The 20074-nt window shown below is 42.2% G+C and overlaps 3 protein-coding genes across 6 annotated transcripts in view; 1 reads left to right on the top strand and 2 right to left on the bottom strand.

Moving 5' to 3' along the window:
* Window positions 1-836: 836 nt before the first annotated feature.
* Window positions 837-4525, bottom strand: zbtb24 (zinc finger and BTB domain containing 24). Its single transcript, XM_070842979.1, has 6 exons — window positions 3694-4525; window positions 3170-3337; window positions 2669-2749; window positions 2491-2574; window positions 2328-2409; window positions 837-1841 (listed from the first exon to the last, which is right to left on the bottom strand). The coding sequence occupies exons 1-6, from the start codon at window positions 4523-4525 to the stop codon at window positions 971-973; spliced, it is 2118 nt and encodes a 705-aa protein (XP_070699080.1). The 3' UTR covers window positions 837-970.
* A 1370-nt stretch (window positions 4526-5895) lies between these two features.
* On the top strand, window positions 5896-8858 carry ddo (D-aspartate oxidase). Of its 2 annotated transcripts, XM_070842980.1 has the most exons (5): window positions 5896-5972; window positions 6939-7181; window positions 7355-7463; window positions 7557-7733; window positions 7911-8858. In XM_070842980.1, the coding sequence occupies exons 2-5, from the start codon at window positions 7010-7012 to the stop codon at window positions 8467-8469; spliced, it is 1017 nt and encodes a 338-aa protein (XP_070699081.1). In that variant the 5' UTR covers window positions 5896-5972; window positions 6939-7009; the 3' UTR covers window positions 8470-8858. The 2 variants fall into 2 exon arrangements, with proteins under 2 accessions (XP_070699081.1, XP_070699083.1); XM_070842982.1 differs by lacking the exon at window positions 5896-5972 and having other exon boundaries at window positions 6915-7181.
* Window positions 8859-10134: 1276 nt separating this feature from the next.
* sash1b (SAM and SH3 domain containing 1b) overlaps window positions 10135-20074 on the bottom strand; it is a 49083-nt gene continuing 39143 nt past the window's right edge. For 2 of the 3 annotated variants that reach the window (XM_070842277.1, XM_070842279.1), the window contains exons 5-18: window positions 19277-19317; window positions 18861-18947; window positions 18576-18688; window positions 17999-18100; window positions 16757-16889; window positions 15565-16010; window positions 15224-15298; window positions 14984-15124; window positions 14724-14856; window positions 14241-14410; window positions 13942-14148; window positions 13571-13730; window positions 12697-12828; window positions 10135-11366 (exon numbers count right to left, since the gene is read on the bottom strand). In XM_070842277.1, coding sequence (XP_070698378.1) covers window positions 10585-11366; window positions 12697-12828; window positions 13571-13730; window positions 13942-14148; window positions 14241-14410; window positions 14724-14856; window positions 14984-15124; window positions 15224-15298; window positions 15565-16010; window positions 16757-16889; window positions 17999-18100; window positions 18576-18688; window positions 18861-18947; window positions 19277-19317 — 2722 coding nt within the window. In that variant the 3' untranslated portion in view covers window positions 10135-10584. The remainder of the gene's footprint in view (window positions 11367-12696; window positions 12829-13570; window positions 13731-13941; window positions 14149-14240; window positions 14411-14723; window positions 14857-14983; window positions 15125-15223; window positions 15299-15564; window positions 16011-16756; window positions 16890-17998; window positions 18101-18575; window positions 18689-18860; window positions 18948-19276; window positions 19318-20074) is intronic. The other variant, XM_070842278.1, reaches the window with a different exon arrangement.

Below are 20074 nucleotides of genomic sequence, written 5' to 3'. Positions count from 1 at the left end.
TCATGTTGTTTTCAAAGCTTAAGGACATAAGACATAAACCTCAGTGAGAGTTTGGCTCATTTTATTATCCATTTTATTTTAGAACATCATCCTAACATGAAACTTTCTGTTCATGTAAAAGTAAGTAACGTCAGTAACGATATAGAAATTTCATTCAATTGAAAAAAAAGAAATATTGAATTTTTTCCCATTTCTATATTTCATTTTACTGCTATTTCCTAAAGTCTATTAGAGGTCTTTAGATTAGTTAATGCATTTCTCTCAACCACTGGTTTCAATTCATGTCTAGTAAAGAGTAACAATCAACTAATGCCTGAAACTTGCATGAGATAGCAACTAAATGTTACCTGTAATTGATTTGACTATTTTCTGGTCATTCAAATACTTAAACATCATCTAAGACATGAGAGGCTGATATTAGCTAGTTGCAGATCTGATCTGTCCCTACCAGTACAGAAATACAAGTTAATTGTTCAACTGTAAAATAACCCACTTAGTACATATCTTGGTCATAATTATGAATTTAAAAACAAATTTAAGGGATCCTCATGAAAGTATTTGCGTTGTGTGTGTGTAAAACATAAACATGTGTTTATGTAAAACATTAATATTAGCCAATATAATGTTTAGACTTTTCTAACTCTCAAATGTAAAGTCCAGTATCTGTCAGGCTCTACTTCTACCTATTGCTGATCTTCTAATGCTTGTTTTTCCAGTAGCATTTTGGTGAACTGTGCAGCCATTTAGTGACTCTAAAATCTCAGACTTTCACAGAAGAGCTTCGACTTGACTGTGTGCTTACATACAGTGAAACCGCTGGTGTACTGGTACGAAGGAGAGAAGCATTTAAAGAAAAAAACAGATAAATCCATTAAAGATATCCATACTCCATGGTAGTGTTCATCCGTTATTAATATGTACCGTAGCAGCATTATCAGCAGGGATTTGCCAGCCTCAGTCCGGCCCACTCTCAGCTCTTCTGCGGCAGCCCGGTGGTGTACAGGTAGGAGACGGTCCCTGCCTGGATCTGAAACGTCTGTCCCTGGATGTGGTGGCTGGAGATCTGCTCGCTGGTCTGGCTGATGGAGATGGGCTGGCTGCTCTGGCTGCTGATGTGAATGGCCTGGCTGTGCTGCTCGCGGCTCAGCTGCCCCTGCGAGTTCTCCTGGGTGACGGTGAGCTGCGGGATCGGCTGGTGCATCACCTGCAGCTGCTGGACAGGTCGTGGTGCTATCTGAAGGGGCTGTGGGGGACCGTGATGGGCATGTAGGTGCTCCATCGCCTCTTTGCTCAGAGTGATAACGTGCATCTGCTCAGGCTGGTGTGTCATCTGGCCCCCCAGCATACTGATACTCTGGTCCACCACGCCGCCCTGAGTGACCAGGGCCACATTCTGCATGCTTCCTGTCGACTGTGTGAGGAGGGTGAGTCTGGAGTGGCCGCATTCTGCTGTCTCCCCCTCTGTGGTGATGATGCTGATCTCCTGGTCCTGACCCGGCACAAAGTTAATGTTGTCCACATCTCCCGTCACCACCAGCTGGATCTCCTGCTCAGAGGTGGAGGACAGCTGGTACTGCTGCAGCTGAAGGATGCTGCGCACCTCCTCTGGTGGTGCTGCGGCATCTGTTACCGCTGCGTCTGATGATGCTTCTGTCGTTGCTGCTCTTTCCTTGTTGTGGGTTTTGGTGTGTGTTGTCAGATTGTCCACACGGGTAAACGACAGGTTGCAGAAGGAGCAGGTGAAGGGTTTCTTGCCAGAGTGAGAGGCGACATGTCGTCGTCTTGCACTGGGGTCTGAGAATGATTTGTTGCAGATGCTGCAGTCATACGGTTTCTCGCCTCTGCAAAAGGAAATTTAGATTTTTAATACATTTGTAGTGGATCACATAACCTTTTGTACGAAGGGGTCCCTCAAAGCGACGAGTGTGCAGTTCCCCTGAGCTCTAAGAAGCACTTTAGTGTCTTAACTCATATGTTTTGTTGCTCACATATTTACTGCTTTGTTTTCCTTCATCAACATCATAGCATAATTTTTTTTCAGCAAAAAAAACAACATACACAATCTGCAGCAGAATTAGTGACTAGCTGGTGAACAAAGTGAAGCATTTAGTCGCTAAACAGCCAGATATTTCCCTGGTGGAGACCAAAAAAAAAAAAAGGAAACTGAATATTGAACAGATTGTCAAAAACACAACTCTAAATGAATGCTGATGTTCATCTGTAATTAGTCACATTTTGAATTAATTAAAGCTATTAAATGGTAAACTTCTTAGATTAAACGTAACTGTTGGGAGCTTAGGTCTTATTCTCTCACATACATTTCTTACCTGTGAATTCTGATGTGAGTCTGCAGCGTGCTCTTGGCTGTAAAACACTTTCCACAGATCTCACAGGTGAAAGGCTTCTCACCTGTAAGGATATTATTAATGCTGTTATCTGCTGCAGAACTTCCACACTCGCTAAGAGGACTGGCCTGTTGTCTGACTTTACCTGTGTGAGTTCTCAGGTGCTTTTTCAGCTGAGCCGTGTCCATAAACTTGTGGTGACACTGAGCACATTCTGGTAACGATTTGCCTTTATTTAAAAAAGAATAAAGAATCCATTATTCAGCGTTTGGTGCGACCACACTAGAAGTAACCTGCTGCTGTTGAGGTGATGCGATTCTTACCTGTATGAACTCTGTAGTGGCTTTTAAGTTGCCTCTTCTGAGTGAAGGTCTTTTCACATTTATCACAGCTGAATGACTTTTCTTGTAAGGGCACAGGTAAAGAGAAGTAATTAGAACAAACCCTGACAGACTTATATGATTAATGGGAAAACATTTTTAAGTATGTTTTATGTACATGTATGATGGATGCACTGAAGATGGAGAAAAAATAACCATGTTGATGAATCTGTTGATTATTTTCTTGATTAGTCAGTTAGTTGTTTGGTCCATAAAATGTCAGGAAATTCTGAAAAATGTTGATCAGTATGTCCTCAAATGTCTTGTTCACAAAGATATTCAGTTTACTGTCATAAAGGAGTAAAGAAACCAGAAAGAAGCTGGGAATTTTACTTTTTTCCTTCATTTGTAAAACTTATTAGTTGGCGCTGAATTTAATAGCTGACAACTAATCGATTAATTGTTGAACACAGTAAGCCCAGTATCAACCACATCAGATCTTACCTTCGTGGAGGTTCATGTGCTCTTGTAGGGAGTTTTTGGTGGAGAGCGCTTTGGAGCAGACAGGACAAACAAACGGCTTTTCTCCAGTGTGTATGCGCTGGTGATCTTGCAGAGTGTGTTTCTGGGTAAAACCCTTTCCACACACCGGACACTGAAAAGGCTTCTCTCCTGGGGAACAATAACGAAATACAGTGAATGCACGTGCAGAGCAGCAACACCGAGGTTGATTTCAGTACTCAGAGACAAATGTTCAAACTTAACATTTTTCCTAAATGAATCAAACATCTGTGATGGATGCTGCTTGTTTGTCAAGTAAAAGACTCATCACTCTCTTGTTGCCCACTAAGCAGCTCCACAGACATGTTTGGTGTGAAGCATCTTTCTTACGGGCACCTTGGCCTTCAGTGCTTAAGGATAACTCTGATTTATTGGGATTTAGGAAAAACAGCATTCAAACTAAATGTCTTTTATCCTCCATTCTGATCTCTTAACATCCCTTGAACCATAACTCACAGGGTGGTTACCTGTATGAGTCCTTTGGTGAATCTTTAAAAAGAGGTGGTTTTTGAACACTTTGCCACAGTCCTCACATCGGGCCTCACTGTTGGGGTATTTCCTCTTCCTGCCTCTCTTCCCGGGCTCTTTGCTTCCTGCTGTGTCGCTGCTCACCTTGTAGCTCTTGTACTTTACCGGTGGCCTTATTTTGCGCTTGCTCTGCCGGCTCAGGTGTGCTCCTGGGATATAATCTGCATCGTCTTTAGGTTGTGACGGAGTTGCTACATCTTCACAGTCCATATCTTCAGCCTGCTCGGTGTCTGAGCTCTCACATGCTGCACTTCTCCCTTCAGGCTCTGTTACAGGCACATCCACATTCTTCTTTGGCCGTCCTCTTTTGCGTTTGTACACATGTGGCACCTCGGCAATGCCTGCCTTTACCTCCTCACTTCTAACCGCTGCAGCAGAGTGTGTGAGTTCAGTGAGCGCCCTGACAAGGTCGTTGACCTCCACAAGACGAGCTGTGGCCAGAAGCTGCTCTGTGGCGTTGTTCTCCACAGACACCTGGGCGCTGTAGATGAAGTCCAACACTGCGGCAAACATCTTAGCTGCCAAACCATCCAGCCGGTAGGTGGCCTGGTTGATCTGACCTTCTGCAGTAAACATGAGGGAGAAGTACTCACTGCTGGCTGCCAGCAGGGCTTTGTGTGCCTTGAAGTGCACGTCTTCCACGACCAGAGTGATGTCGCACAGTAAGTCCCTTTTCCTGAGCTTGTCGAACTTGCTCAGGATGCTCTGCTTATGTGAGTCTGAATGAACGTCCACGAGGGATGAAGTCCTGGTTGCTGCTTTCTGAGGCATCTCAAAACAGTCACTTCTTTTCCTGTAAGCAATCAGACACAACTGTCCATCAAAACAGGGTCACAGCGCACAAGACAGACAGAGCAACAGAGGAGCAATACTTTTTCTTTGGCATTTAAATGTACAACTTTGACTTCATCACCTAATCAATGCATCGTCATTTAAAAGAAAAGCTGCAGAAAAATAAAGCAAATCATCTTTAGGGCTAGAACTTGCGGTTATTCTCTGTATTGATCAATCTGTAGGTTAGTGCTGCAACGATTAGCTGATTAATCAGTTTGTTGATTAAAATAAAGAAATAAAATCATCTACAATTGTTATCCATTTTTTTGTTTTAAGTCAAATGTATCAAATTAGTTTTAATATGTTTTGTATAATGAAAAGCATCTTTGGGGTTTAGACTGCTGGTTGGACAAAATGAACAATTTGAGAAACTGTGATGGACATTTTTCAAAATTTACTGACAGTTTATGGACTAAATAACTCAATTAACCATAAAAATACCTGACAGATTAACTGATAATGAAAACACTGTAGTCAATGACTGTCATAGTTAAAAATGTCTTCACATTGCTTCTGAGAAAACCCAAATTAATAATGTAAGTTAAGGAAGTAAGACAGCTCATTTGGAGAGTGTTTTACCTTTTTTCCTGTTAAAAGACAAACATGATTAATTGATTATCAAGACTGTCAATGGTTGATCGATCAATAAACCACGTCGGCGCTAATGATAACACATTAATATTCATTTTAGATATAGATATTCAGTTTAGATATGGTATTTTGCACTGTTACCCACATCACACAAAGTTTACACACTAATGTTTAACACTCCTGACACACTGAGCAGTGAGCGTTAGCAAACAAGCTAACTGTAAACTGTAAACAATGCATGCGCTGCTAGCCGCAAACAGGCCACAATTAGCACAAAAAGCGACAATAATGTGTTAAACTAACTGCGCTTCGGCCGAATTTCTGTTTGTAAGAGGACCCGTGCAGCTAAAGCGCGGTGTAATTAAAAATAGTGAGCTTTTAGGACCTTACCTTTCTGCTATCACTGGGACGTGAATGTTGATGTCGTCTTATCGCGAGATTCTCAGACGAGATTCACGCGGCGCAGCTGAGCTCCACATGACGTGGATCTCAGGAGCTGCTTCAAGGAAAACTGGCTGCACCGCGTCAGCGATTTATAGATCAGCTGTTACATTTACGGCATGATACAGGCATTTAATGACCTGTGCTTGTTTGGAGGTTCATTTAAAGGCAATGTGAAGAAATTAATCGTGCAAATGGGACATTTTTTTTTAATACAATGGACTTTTTTTTTCTGTAAATAATCATTGTCGTTTCTGAAAACAGTTTTTTTAGGACCTGCACGTCACATGAAAAACATGCACAGGCAGGCTTACGGGCAGCGAAGACAGGGGGTATTGATCACCGTTATAAGGTGAGGAGTTGTGACACACTTTATCTGCATTTATCTGCAAATTTACAAAAAACATCGTGTTACAATAGGATTATATTATGTGCAAGATCACATTCACCCCTGACTCACTGACTCAGTGCAGCCAGGCTGTTTGCAAAGGCTGATTAAACCACCTTTACTGAAGTACTTGTATGGTAGTGCATGTACTTCGCAATCAAAACAAGAGGAACCACATATAATATTATACACGATATATTTGTACTTCATAGAGTTCATGGTAAATAATGTGGTTAATAGTGAAGTTAGGCTGCGTACATTGAATTATGCAATTTTGAGGTATTTTACACGAGTATTTCCATTGTTATGCTACTGACATTGGAGCAGAAGTCTAATATAGTTATATTTTTTCAGTGCGCTACAGTTATTTGACTGTTTTGATTATGATGCACTGATACAGATTAAATTGACCATCAGTGTATCAAATAGATTAAATGAGCTCCACATCCACAACATAAAAATGTTTACAGGTTTAAGCATCAGCAAGAATAATTTAATAATATAGAATAATGAAAGTAAACAAATAATACTTTTGGTATCTTAAATTTTGATTTTGCTGATAATGCTTTTGTAATTTTTCATTTTAAATGCATGACTTTTACATTGTTGACTGGATATTATCTGATGGAATCTGAACACTTATTTCACCTCAGCACAGACATAACGTACATGATTGTAACAGTGAGGAGGAAGAGGAATAGAATAAGTTAATCAATGTGGTTACAGTTTTTCAAAGAATAGTTTTTAAACGTCACACAATACTGGAGCAGTTTGCAGCACTGACGTCTGCGTCTCCCAGTTTACAGCGTTTGTTATCTAATGTATTGTCACAGTGACAATGAAGAAGTGTTATTGAGCCTTGGACTGTGGTCAGTTAGTAGTTGTGGATTAACTTTCTATCATCCAGTAATAACAAAGGTTGTCTTGCAGCAATCGAGCAGCGTTTGACACGGTTCTGTAGCTGCAGCTTACCTCCAGTTTGAGACGCAGGCCTGTCCAGGATGAAAAGCGTCAGGGTTGTCGTGGTGGGAGCGGGTGTCATCGGCCTCTCCACAGCTGTCTGCATCGCCGAGGCTCTTCCCTTCTGCTCCGTCACTCTGCTGGCCGACAAGTTCAGCCCAGACACCACCAGTGATGGAGCTGCTGGGATCCTGTTTGCTGCAAAGTTTCCAGGTACGAAACAATCTCTCTCTCAGAAAATGTCATGAAGTCAGTGCAGTTTTATCAGGCTGAAAATAATTTCTAATGCACTGTGATCATCATCCATCCCCTTTTATATGAATATACACAGGAGACATTAGGTTTGCATGTTGAAAAAAACAGATTTTACTGTATTTCCCTGTCAGATATTCCCTTGGAAAGACAAAAACGCTGGTTCAAGGACAGCTTTGATCACCTGTTGGCCATTGCTCAATCCCAACACTCCCCTGAAGCTGGAGTAATGCTGAGCTCTGGGTAACAATTGTTATACAGGGTAATAAAAAGGAACGACTATTCTATTAAAATAACTTTCTCTGCTTTCAGTGATTTCATTTTTTCTCTTTCCAGTTGGCAAATTTTCAAGGAGGTTCCAGCCGATAAGAAGCCCTTCTGGTCAGAGTCTGTGATCGGCTTTCGATTCATGACAGACGCTGAATTAAAAAGGTTTCCAGATCACAAGTTCGGCCAGGCGTTCACCACCATAAAATGTGAATGCTCCAGCTACCTGCCGTGGCTCGAGACGAGGTTTGTCCTCAAAATTAAACTTTCAGAGTCATTATTGTTTTATGTCAAAGTTTTAGATCCTGACGAATATAAAACATTTACAGGTGATTACAGTTCAGTTTATGTTTTGGCTCCATTGAGGGGGTTGTTTAAATACACTCTGTAATAACAAACTCTCATCATGTCTGTTTTGTCAAGGTTCAGAAAAGCTGGAGGTCAAGTGGAACAGAGGAAGATCAACAGTCTTCAGGAATTGAGCAGCAGCTATGATGTCATTGTCAACTGCTCTGGTCTGGGCTCCAGAGCGTTGGTCGGAGACAGAGCAGTGTATTCGGTCAGAGGCCAGGTCCTCAAGGTGGAGGCTCCCTGGCTGCAACATTTCATCCGAGACGGGGATGGAAAAACCTACATCTACCCCGGCATACACAGCGTCACTGCAGGCGGCACGAGGCAGGAGGACGACTGGCGACTACAAGTGGACGAAGGAGACACGAAGAGCATCCTGGCGCGCTGCAGCAGGCTGGAACCGTCAGTTAGCAAAGCCAAAGTCCTCAGCGAGTGGGTTGGCCTGAGGCCCAGCAGGAGCAACCCGAGGGTGGAGAGGGAGCTGGTGCAGCTGCAGGGTCGCAGGGTGCCTGTGGTCCACAACTACGGCCACGGAGGCTGGGGAGTCACCCTCGCCTGGGGCGCCGCCCTGGACGCTGTGGGGCTGGTCAGGCAGTGCCTTCATGAAATGCCGCTACAGGCTAAACTGTGAACCAAGTCTGCCACTAAATCCTGCTTTTACTCGGTGCCAGTAACACGTGCCTTTAAATGATGAGAATAAAAATTTTACAGTAGGTTTTACATTTTGTATTCAGAGAAATTCTTAATGTAAAAAAAAATATTTAATGGAAAGATAACAAATGTTTGGACTAATTATGTGAAAATGTAATAATGCTGCTTAAGTTTCTACTACGACTACTAATCAATCAATCTTTATTTATATAGCGCCAATTCACAACAGCATTATCTCAAGACACTTTACATGAAGACCAAACTCTTTAATTAAAAGAGAGAGAGAGAGACCCAACCATTCAGGAATTCAAAATTAAGGATTCAAGAATCCCCACATGAGCAAGCATCAATAAATAAATAAAGATTGACTACCCCCCGTGTTGGCTCCTTCTTCCTGTGGCAGCACTTTGATACCATATAAAATCTCTCTTTAAGAACAAGGCTAGTTGTTCTCACCTGTATCCATTCTTTATGCTAAGCTAAGCTAACCGGCTGCTGGCTCCAGTGCCGTACTTCCACCACACAGACATGAGTGGTATCAGTCTTCTCGTCTAATTCTCAGCAAGAAAGTAAACAAGTGACTTTCCCAAAATGTTGAAATATTCCTTACTGTGCATGTGATTTACAGTAAATGATAAAATGTGGAAAGACTTCAGCGTCCTTGTTTGGGCCTGAATTAAACTGGTCACAGCTTTGGTTTTAGGTTCCTCAGCCACTGTTGTTTATTGTTCCCGTGTGGTTCTCTAAGTGTGGAAGCAAACAGCATTACACTTTTGGTCCTTTGAGCCCTCGTGCAACAGGAGCGCCGACCAACTGCAGCACTGACTCCCATACTTTTCTAACCTGCTCCAGTTCGCTCATTTTGGACTCTAAAACTGCTGTTTTCACATGGCGCGCTCAGCAGGATGTCCTGTCTCCATTCATATGAACATTTAGATAACACGAATTATGGTGTTTGAGCTAAAAGCAAGAGGATGAGAGGTCAGACTGTATTATTCTCACTGTCTGAGCCAGGAGGAAACATAACAGCTACCATCACCACGGCAACGCTTGACTGCAGTCGGGAACACACAGCTGAAGTTTGATCTGTTCATACAGACTCCATTCAAACCTTAAAAAGTTCCACATCTTTTAATGCAGTATGAGGTTTGTTAACCTTTTAAATCCTGTTCGTACTGAGATCTGTTCCAGTTTAGTCTTCATAGTCCTTCAGCTGCTGCTTCTTCTGCAAACGTGAGCCACCAATGCAGTTTAGCGTCAAGCCATTGAAATAGTGACTTTTTTATTGACTTTTTTAAATTCACTCCACCCATTTCCCACTTTTCCAACTCGTGCATATCTCTTCAGCGGATTCAGTTCAAGCTAGCAATCCAGTTACGGGGTATTGTAGTTAAATGTTAAAGCCAAGTTCTGCAATTAAAGAAGGATCAGGATAACTACAAATGTCCATTACTCCTGTGCTTTTAAATTTGAGTTGTACAGTTTTTAGGATAGTTTTTTTTATCTAAACACGACACCATTAAACTGATGTAGTTTATTGCACATGTAGCAATGTGTTACTAGTTCTACATTACAAAATCCATAAGTGAGCACCGTTGATAGAGAGCAACAATTCAAAATTTATTGATCAACCAACAGCCTTGTTAGCATTTTTACAATTTTATATATATATATGTGTGTACACGTCTGAGAGAGAGTGGGGAATTACATGTTATATTACAAACATAACTACAGGGGTGTTTCCAGAGGAGAGGATTTATTCCATCAAGAGTGTTTATTGGAAATAAGATTTTGAAAGAGACTGTGGGGAACTTTGTTTTGGGCGTAACCCACCTTCTGCATTTATTCCTCTTTATTATGCCATTTTATACTTTTATTATACTGCTTGCATCATCAGCTCAGATGAACAAGTTTCATAGTGAACTTCAAATCCATAGTTACATTCTCAGAAATCAGTTGTTATCTGGAAAAAAAAAACAATCAGTATTTCAAATTTTCATCCGACAGCAGCAGTTAACATCTGCACAGTGACGGTTCTCAGACCTCTACAGTACAGACGTCTGTACGACACCTTATCGAGATCAATACCCAGCAGTTAGAGTCCCTCCTCTATCAGTGAACCCAGATTTGCTGAGTTTATGGACGTCTTCTTATGTCTTTTCGTTTTCAGTCGGCGGGCTTCAGAATTGGCAGAAATGAAAGGACTCCTCTTATCCACTGCTGCCAAGTGATTTGTGACCATCTCTGTGAGGATGGGCTCACTGTGTGGGTTTAGTGAGGAAGGGCTAATTAAAGGATGATCTGACCTTTCTGTTGGGGCCGTGGGTGGCAGCTGGAGTTGTGTGCTTTGTGTTGTTGCTGCTTGTTTAGGGACTCTGTCAGCGTTCAGCCTGCTGCATACAGTATTATATGACGTGGTTGAAGATTTGGAGGAAAGGGGCGTGACTTGACAAAGTTTTTGAGCATTTACTGTGTGTTGCACGCTCTCCTCGGTGCTGACGGCAGGGGTCAGATTCCACTTTTTAGGGCCAACGAGGTTTCTCTCCTGCTCTTTGTGGAGGACAGTCAGGGAGGAGCTCCGCCTCAGCGGCTCTGGTGCTGCGTTTCTTCTTAGCTCCATGCAACTCTGGCTCCTAGCAATGGCTCCACTGGGAAGATGACCTTTTGCTGGGCTTAGGAGTCTTAAGCTGTTCTTGAGGGGTCTTAGCAATGGTGGGATACAAGGCAGGCATGCTGGTTTACTTTGGAGTGAAGTCTTACAAGAGCTGGTGGAGGTCAGGGGCTTGGGGAGGGCAGAGTAGTCTGGGGATGGGAGGTGGCTTGACTCAAAACCGGAGGAGGACCTGCTCATGGATGAAGAAGTCTTTTTGTCCCGTCCTGAAAGCAAACAAGTGAAGTGTGTGCAGATCATGCAGGTGCCTGTCAGTTGTGACAAGTATTTGACTTAAGCAGAACAGCTTGCAGAGCGGTCAACGTTGGAAAAGAGCGGTTATTGTGAAAGGATGCCAAGATCAAAACAAAATCTAGATGTGCAATAAAAATGAAGGATGAATGAAAGAAAAGAAGCGAGAAGTCAAGTCTGGTAAAGCATGGAGCAATTTATTCCTCACGCTCAACCATGACAGAAGCACACTTCAGAAAATGAGACTTCAGACCCTCAACCTGCCACACTTCTGTCGGAAGTGTTAGAATGAGTTTTACTTTAACCTTTAACTGTGTTAAACCATTTTAAAGGTTGTCCTAAGTCTGCATTTTAGTGCATTTACAGTTATACAAAATGCCATATTTTAACAAGTATAATTATAATATTTAGTAAATATTTCAATTCTTCTGCATGTTGCAGTTTTCAGGCACATGATAAAATATTGTGCAACATTATGTTTTACTGGACTAAAAAAATATACACACAAACAGCAAAATCTTGAGAAATACACTGTACAAATGTGGCTGATCTAACCACAAGACCTTTTAACATTCACAAGCACCCTCATTTACATTAAGGACAATTCTTTGCTTTGACAGCTCTTAGACTTAAGCCTGACCAAATAACCACAATAAGAATGATGTAGCTATGAATAAAGCAAGCGTTCACAGTAAATATATACTGCAATTATGAGAAAGTCTTTTTTTTTCAACTATTTAAATCTTACCACACGTCGGTTCAACAGTCACCATTTTCCGCAAACGCAAAAAAAATAAAAAACCACCACACAACTCACAACTGCAGATCTATTTGTGAGTAGACCTATAAGCGGCTCCACATATAGTTTGCTCAAGGGTGTGAAAAAAGGTCACTGCTCAGTTTAACATGATGTGAGTGAACTTTGTAGTCCGATAATAACACAGAACCTTGTGTTATCCCATGTTGAGGGTTATTAAGAGTATAATGCTTGCAAAGAAAGGCAAGTAGTGTCACTTCTCAAAAGCACTGGACAGACAAAAAAGTGACTGCAAAACAGTTTGATTCAATGATGCAGAAACGGAAGAAAGTATGACTTGAAGAAGAAGAAGATGCTTGGGGAAAAAAACAGAGCATCAGAAGTGAATGTGACGATAGCAGAGTCTTTCCAAAAGAGCATGAAAACTGAAATTGTTGGCTTGGAATGCTCGAGCTTCAAGAAGGACCGAAGACCACACAAGTCTTTCTAGAGAAGGATGAGGCAGAAGGAGGAGGACAGTGTTCACAGGCGACTCAGGCTGTCATTACCGTTCTCCAGGTTCTCGTTACTCTCGTAGCAGCCGGAGTCCCGTGGGGAGTCTCCCATGACGCCACGTCTGTCCAGGAGCAGCTTCTCCTGTGAGCCTCCAGTCTGACTGCTTCGCTCTGGGTCGCTGCTTCCTGCAAGGTACAACGCCACCAACAGGGGGCAGTCACATTGTATGAGCTCTAGAGAAAACTGCTTGGCACTGCTGCATGTGCAGGGGCAGGCATGACAACTGATTGTTTAAAGGTCCCATATTATGCAAAATTCCCTTTTTAGTATCTTTTCAACATATATATATGTCCCTGGTGTGCCTACGAACAAAAAACAGCCTCTCTTTTTCGCCTGCTCCATCTTCCAGTAAATGTGTGAGAACACACCATTAAGATTTGGCTCCTGTAATGATGTCGTAAGGGGATCTGTTGATCATGTGACCTCCTCCAGCCCATCAGCAGTCCCCACCCACTAAAAGCCTCCTGTCCGCCATTGTTCTTTTCTCACCAATGCCAGCTCAATGTAACGTGAAGGTGTCGAAGACAAGAGCAAAGCACGCAGACTCTCTGCACGCTCCATTTTAGAAGAAAAGAACAGAGGCTGAAAACAGCTGCAGAAGCAATGTTTACTATGAGAAAATAATGTGTTTTTTGAACATTAAACGATGTAAACCTGCTCTAGTAGGACCACCAAATATAAGTATGAACTTGAAAATTAGCACAATATGGGACCTTTAAAATCATTGACTAAAAATAACTTGATCAAACGTAGAAATACTGTTAAATTTGGCAAATGTGTCTATGGACATTTGACTTGTATTGAAAGATACTCGGGTGAGTGAGTCTTGCGTAGTGCTCAGGTGAGACACGACACCCTGTTGATTACCTGACCCACCATCATACTCTTGCAGCAGCTCCACAGCGGTGAGCAGCACAGCTCTGTGCTGGGGGTCTCTGATGTTCAGCTCATCCAGATCCTCCTCCTCTAGCAACTTGAATGTGTCCAGATCCTCGTAGCCGTTAAAAAGGAAAGTGGGAAGATGCTCCTGTGGAGAGGTGAGGACGGATGACGCACAAACCGATCAGTTAAAAAAGAATTAACTTGGCCATGCACATTTTAGATAAATGGTATTGAAAAGTATTTTGACCTGTAAGTGAGAAATAAGCATGTTAGAGGTTTCCTTTGTGAGTGAAATCATTCCTCCATACCTGTGTGTGTGTGAGAGACAGATTTTGGTAATATTTTAAGTTTATTACTTTGAGGTTGATGCGATCAAGAAGCTCCTCCACAGAGGTGGGTTTGGGTTGCCGGGCCCTCCTCCTCCTGCGTGTCTTTTTGGGCTTCACCTCCTCTTCATTCAGGACATCGACATAGATGAACTTGAAGGTGCCGACTTTACCGCTGAGCATCCCCATCCATGTCCCCATCGGAGGCTTACTAATGATGTCGATGACGTCTCCACTCTGCGGGGCAAGAGCAGTGGCGCTTGAGTTTCATGGAGGGTATCAGCTTGTCTCTACATACTATGGAATTTACTGGATTGACACGATCATACCTTCAGTTTGAGGGAGTCAGTGTCGTAGGGACTGGGGGTGAAGTCAGTATGAACTAGAGCGCGTCCGCAGAAGGGTCCACGGTAAGGCAGCTCATCCTCCTCGCCGTCCTCAGACTTCACACTCTCTCTGTTGCTATTGGAGGAGTCAGTGGTGCCCACCGTCTGACCACCTACACAAACCACAAAAAAGACAAATGAACTACTTCGTGACCACAAGACTACACGGGTCTGTTAGTATCCGAAAAATACTTTCAACATGTCTTTGAATCTGACTGAAGTGCCAGATGTTACGCTGTTTTCCACACAGACAAAGACAGTGAGACCAGAAAGTTTAGACTATCTCAAAGGCGATTTAATGTCCTTGAAACGCATTTCTGATAAACACCACACATCTGGTGTTCCAAGGCAAGTTAAAACAAACACTGAGAGTTATTTGCAAGTACACCCATATCTGGCACATGCACGCTGTAAACACAGTCTTACTCATGGAACTTTGTCCGCTGAGGGAGCTCCTCAGGCTTTCCACAGACCCCCCTGGCTTCAGTTTGGGTTTCTCCAAAGAGTCAGAGTCTGTCTGAGGTGAGTGAGGGCAGCTGGACAGGCGGTCTGGGCTTGACTAGGACACAGAAGAAGAAGAATTATTACGATTCACGATCTTCACATCATTACCTATAAGAACAATCTACACCAGTATCACTGATAGATGCTTCTGTGCTGTAATGCATTATACTGGCTGTACATACCTGTTCAGAGAGAGAACAATGGTATCTCTTGGATATGTGTTTTCTCATTGTTTCTCTCACAGACTTGACTTTTTTGCCAAGGGAAATGCGAGATATTGGTGGAGACTTAATTGGATCTCTGACACCAACTCCATCTTTATTCTATGTAACATAGACAAAAAGCAGAAAAAAGCAAATAAACAAATACGTTTAACTACTGATTAAGTCTATGGACATTCAGGAAGACTGACAGTTTCGTACAGGATTGTCATCGTCACAGGTGACTGCGTGCACTGAGCGGTTGGTCAGGTCAAATCCTCCAAAGCTACAAGCTCTCTGTGACAAAAAACAACAAAAAAAACAGCACAGTCATAAGCACAGATGCAGAGATGTAGCAGCTGCCAGTTGTTGCACTAAGTCAGGTTACCATAGATCCCATCATGGGCAAATACAATCATTTATCAGTGAAAGTAGAAAGCCAATCAAAATGAATGATTTATTGTTGCCTAATCAAAGGGGTTATAAGTATTAATTCAGTACAGTGACTTTAAAAATGTATCACTTGCCACATGACAATCTGTCAAAGTGCCCTCTGTACTCACCCCATGGTGGCTGAGCGGGCTGAGGATCCGGTGACGGAGCTCTCCATCAGTCACTGAGCGGGCGATTTTAGGTCCCTCGTCATTGCAGCCCTCCATTTCTGAGAAGGAAGAGCCACTTCCTTCACCTGCCTCCCTCACCTCGCCTGCTACACTTGACTCCTGATGATGATGATGATGACGATGATGATGATGATGATGATGATGATGAAGAACCGGGCTCCCACTGGACTTGCTAAAGGCCTGGAAGATCTTCTGGCTGCTGCAGGTGTCCAGGCTGCTGGAGGAGGGGGAGGTGGTCAGGCTGTCAGAGTCCCTGTCGTAGGTGAGCTGTTCACGCAGAGCTGAAACCAGGGAGTCCATGGGGCAAACAGCAGGCTTCTTCTGCACACTTGAGTACAGAGAGGTGCTGGCATCTCCAAAGGGAAGACCATCCATGTTCAGGCTCTCTGGAGGGTAAGAGGAAGGGAATGGAGAAACCATTGTCATCAGAATAAAGTGAAAAGTAATCAGATCTACAATTAAAGTTGGATTTATTCAACAGATCAGTTCTGTAAAATGTGAAATTAAATTGCCATTTGTTTGCTACTCCAATGTATTAACTTAATTGGACAATGATTTCTAATGATTTTTACCTTAAAAAAACAGAAAAAGACTGAACAGACGCATAAGCTGCCAATCAAACTAAAACATTATATTGTCCACAGTTTTATTGGTTTTATGTTGTGGTGCAGTGTTCCATCGTCAACAAGCTGTTTCAGAGGCTTTTCCAGACAGCCATGAATAATCAACTGGCCCACAATTGATAAAGGAAAAAAAGCAATAAGGTATTCTTCAAAACATGTTTTCACACAGACTACACAACTAGTGAAAACGTGATAAAGACTGTTTTGCAGCACAACTGCTTAGTGAAACAGTAATTAGGTCCAGCACTGATATTTTGTCTAGACTCTGTGTCACATTCAGCAGTGTGCTGTCCCAGGTGCACTATTTCCTCTAAATACACGATGAGTTCTTTCTGTAAACACCTGCTGGTTTTAACTTCTCTTTCACTTTCTTTTTTTAAATCAAGCAGCGTCATGTAGGACAATGAAAATGTGGACACATCAAGAGGCTCTATAAAGACTTAAAAACTATGATGGCTGCCACATTTACTAGGGCTTTATGGAATAAAGTCTCAGAGTGGTTTTAGTACCCTCTTCTTCAGGCCTCTTAGGCTCGTCGATTCTGATCAGCTTCTTCTTCACCTTCCGGGTTGAGTTGACCAGTTTGTGGAGTCGCCTGAACGTCACTGACTCCTCTTGTTCATTGTCTGACAGGTCACAAGGCTGATAGGAGACACCAGTGAGAAATGCATTTAATGAAAACATTTCGTATTGCCACAGAGATTTGCAGTTACAGTAAAATAACAATATGGGTCCCTTCATAGTAGATTGTTACCATTTGTAATATGAAAGAAGATATTAGTTGATGATTGACACTTTTGCTATGTTGACACTCAGATGTAGTGCGTGAGTTTGCTAATTTAAAGATATATTTTAATAATCATTCTCCCATTTTGGTAATTTTTTAAAAATGAAATTAAAGGTGTTATGTAAGCTGTGTACATGCTTTTGCAAGTACCTGCTGAGCCCGCAGCAGAAGCTACTTGCAGCTTAATATAAATATGTGGTAGAAAACCACAGTGACGATACTGAAGCCCATGCACTTTGCATCACAGCACACTAGAAGAGGCTTTCTATTTGTGGGAAAATGAAAAGCTAGCTGCTTAAAAATCACCTTAACCATCACATGAAATGATGGTTGGTGAAAAAGTCTGTGGTACATGTGAAGAGTCGGATCACATATTGAGGTTTCATCTGCTCACCAAAGCATGAGCGGTATGCACATCCCGGAATACACATCAAAACGGAAATTCAATGCAGGTAGAGATGGTCTATAATTAACAAGCGAGGGGGCAACAGACGTGCAATCATCACACACATTACACAGAAAGAGAAAGTGAGAGGAGAACACAAACACATACACAGCACAGAGAAATAGTCAGGCCATCCAGACAAATCTGAAAAATGTGCCCTGAACCTGAGCCCCCTAATCACCCCACCCAGGCATAAAAGAGCTGTGGCCTGCATAACATGGGCCTGTGTGAATCCACCCGCTCACTGCAGCACAATAGGGGGTTAGCGCTTTGACAGCGATGAATAGAAGTCCGCCCAGTGCCCTGCAGTTGGGAGAAGGCCCTGAGCTGCAGGGCTTTAGAGGGGCCCCGGTTCATCGGTGGGACAGGGACAGAGGGAAAGAGAGAGGCGCTGTCAACAGCTCAGCAGCCTTGGCACTGGTAGATCGGAGGCCCTCATGGACAACACACTCCCTGAAGTTGTGATTCAGCATTAAAAAGCAAAGAAGACGCACTCAGACTGGGTGCCTAGAGACTTACGTTGCAGTTGAACAACTCATTTGTGGTGGGACTGGAGGGATCGGTCAACTCTGTGAGATCGGACCTGCACGTCTGTCTGTTTTGTATCTCGAACTCCTTCAGCTGCAACAAAAGATGACCCTGTTAGTGCATGATGCAGAGCCAGAGTGTATTTATCTACCAGCTGATCTGTTATTTAGCCATGACCTGCTGGCACACATAAAAGGAATTATTGAACTGCATTCATTTCTTTATGTACATAAAACCATGCTTTACCCCCCCCCCGCCCCCCATACACCTACATCAGAATGTTATTACTTTAACAAAGCTGAAAATTGCAAAAAGCCTACAGCACTTTTGGAGCAATCACCTCACACTGTAACCAAAAGTTATATGTTTTTTAGATGTAACCCACTTAAATAACTCTATTTAGTGTTCAAAAGTCAAGTCTAAAAGTCTTGGTTTAACTGGATACTTGAGTGGAAACGTTCCTTTTTCCACAACAAACTCTTTAAGTTGAGCGAATAGAGAAAAACACAGCAGATGTAACTTTCACATTAAAGCAAAGTGGAGAAATTTGAGATGCATGACATCATACCCGTGCCAGGGCCTCCTCTATAGAGATCATGTTCTCCTTCACCATCATCATCAGCTGGATACGCTCTTCATCACTCATGGTGATTTCACAGGCCACAAAACCGACATCATCACCTGTCAGGTAACAAGTAGGAATGTCAGCTGACGGGACACAAACGACTTTAATCTGGCTTCTTTAATCACCTTTTTTGTTTTTAGATAAATTCGGAATGTCAAACAACAAAAGCAGGTGCTAGCACACATGTCATTTCGTTTTTTTGTGTTTTGTGATATTGGCTTAACATACCTTTTGAAATCTGACGCGTCACTCCTTTCTGTGACTTTCGAAAACTCTGCCAAAAAGACTTGCTCTTTCTTTTTCCATCCCATTTTCCTATATAGTGCAACAATTTAGTTACAGTAAGGGCACAGAAAAAAATAACTCTAAAAACAAAACCACCACAAAATTAAATAAAGAAGGTTATGTCTTTAATTACAATATTCTTAAAACACAAAGTTATTTTAAATTGAAAGAAAAAAATCCCTCCACATTGTCATTAATACTACCAAAAAAAAACATGCTGGAAACACAGACAAACACAAACACAAATACAAACAAAAACAAATTTTCTTTGGGTTTAGTTTCATGTAAAAAAAGGCCTTGACAATTTACATTGAGTGGATGATGGAGGTCATTAAGATTAAAATGAAATTCCAGCTTACCTCCTGATCCATCATCAGAGCTAGATTTGTGCACAGGAAACCTAAAGAAAATTAAGAAAAGAAAAAAAATTACTTCATCTATAGAGTTCAAATGGGGAATCAAAGCCCTGAACAGAGCAGTACCTGTTGTCCAAAGTTATTTTCTTCATTTTCCCTGCTATCCCACCATCTCCCTTAACATGTCCTTCTATCCTCCCGACTTGCATCAGATTAAAAAAAAAAAAAAAAAAAAGGAAAGGAAAGGAAAAAAAAAAAAAAAGAATCACAAAAGCGTACTGTCCCTCATGACACTAGCAACATAGTGAGAGAAAATCAAAGTAGTCAAAACAGATGAAAAAGACTGTCTGCTCTTGGCTGATGAACAGAGGTCAGTGCTCTACGGCCATCGCAGGAACAATAGAGCCTTTTTCATGTCCAGTCAGGGTTTTGCAGCAGCAGCGCTAACGCGGCCTCCGCATTCCCTGCACACGTTCACCCTCCCTCTTTCTCTCAGGCTGTCTCTCACTCCTCATCTTTCTGGGCAGTTTGTTGTGTTAAGTTGTCTCTCTCTCACCGTCTCTCTCTCTCTCATTTGTTGCTGGTGTTGGTCATGTGAAATGAGTGTGCGTGCGCTCAATGATTGGACAGGTTTATTACAGGCCTATGACAGCAGCAGACACTGGATTGTTTGATTTTTTTGTCAACCTATTTCATTTATTGATTGCTGTCCAGCTGTTATGAGAATTTCAACAAATGTGACAAAAAGTGCTTCCAAAATAAGTTGCACATGCAGTCTTTAAAGGATAACTAGTCCTATTA

The sequence above is a fragment of the Pempheris klunzingeri genome, chromosome 13, assembly GCF_042242105.1.
Source record: "Pempheris klunzingeri isolate RE-2024b chromosome 13, fPemKlu1.hap1, whole genome shotgun sequence".
In the NCBI taxonomy this organism is placed as follows: domain Eukaryota; kingdom Metazoa; phylum Chordata; class Actinopteri; order Acropomatiformes; family Pempheridae; genus Pempheris; species Pempheris klunzingeri.
Note: the sequence above shows the minus strand (reverse complement) of the source record. Positions and strands in the feature narration are given on the sequence as shown.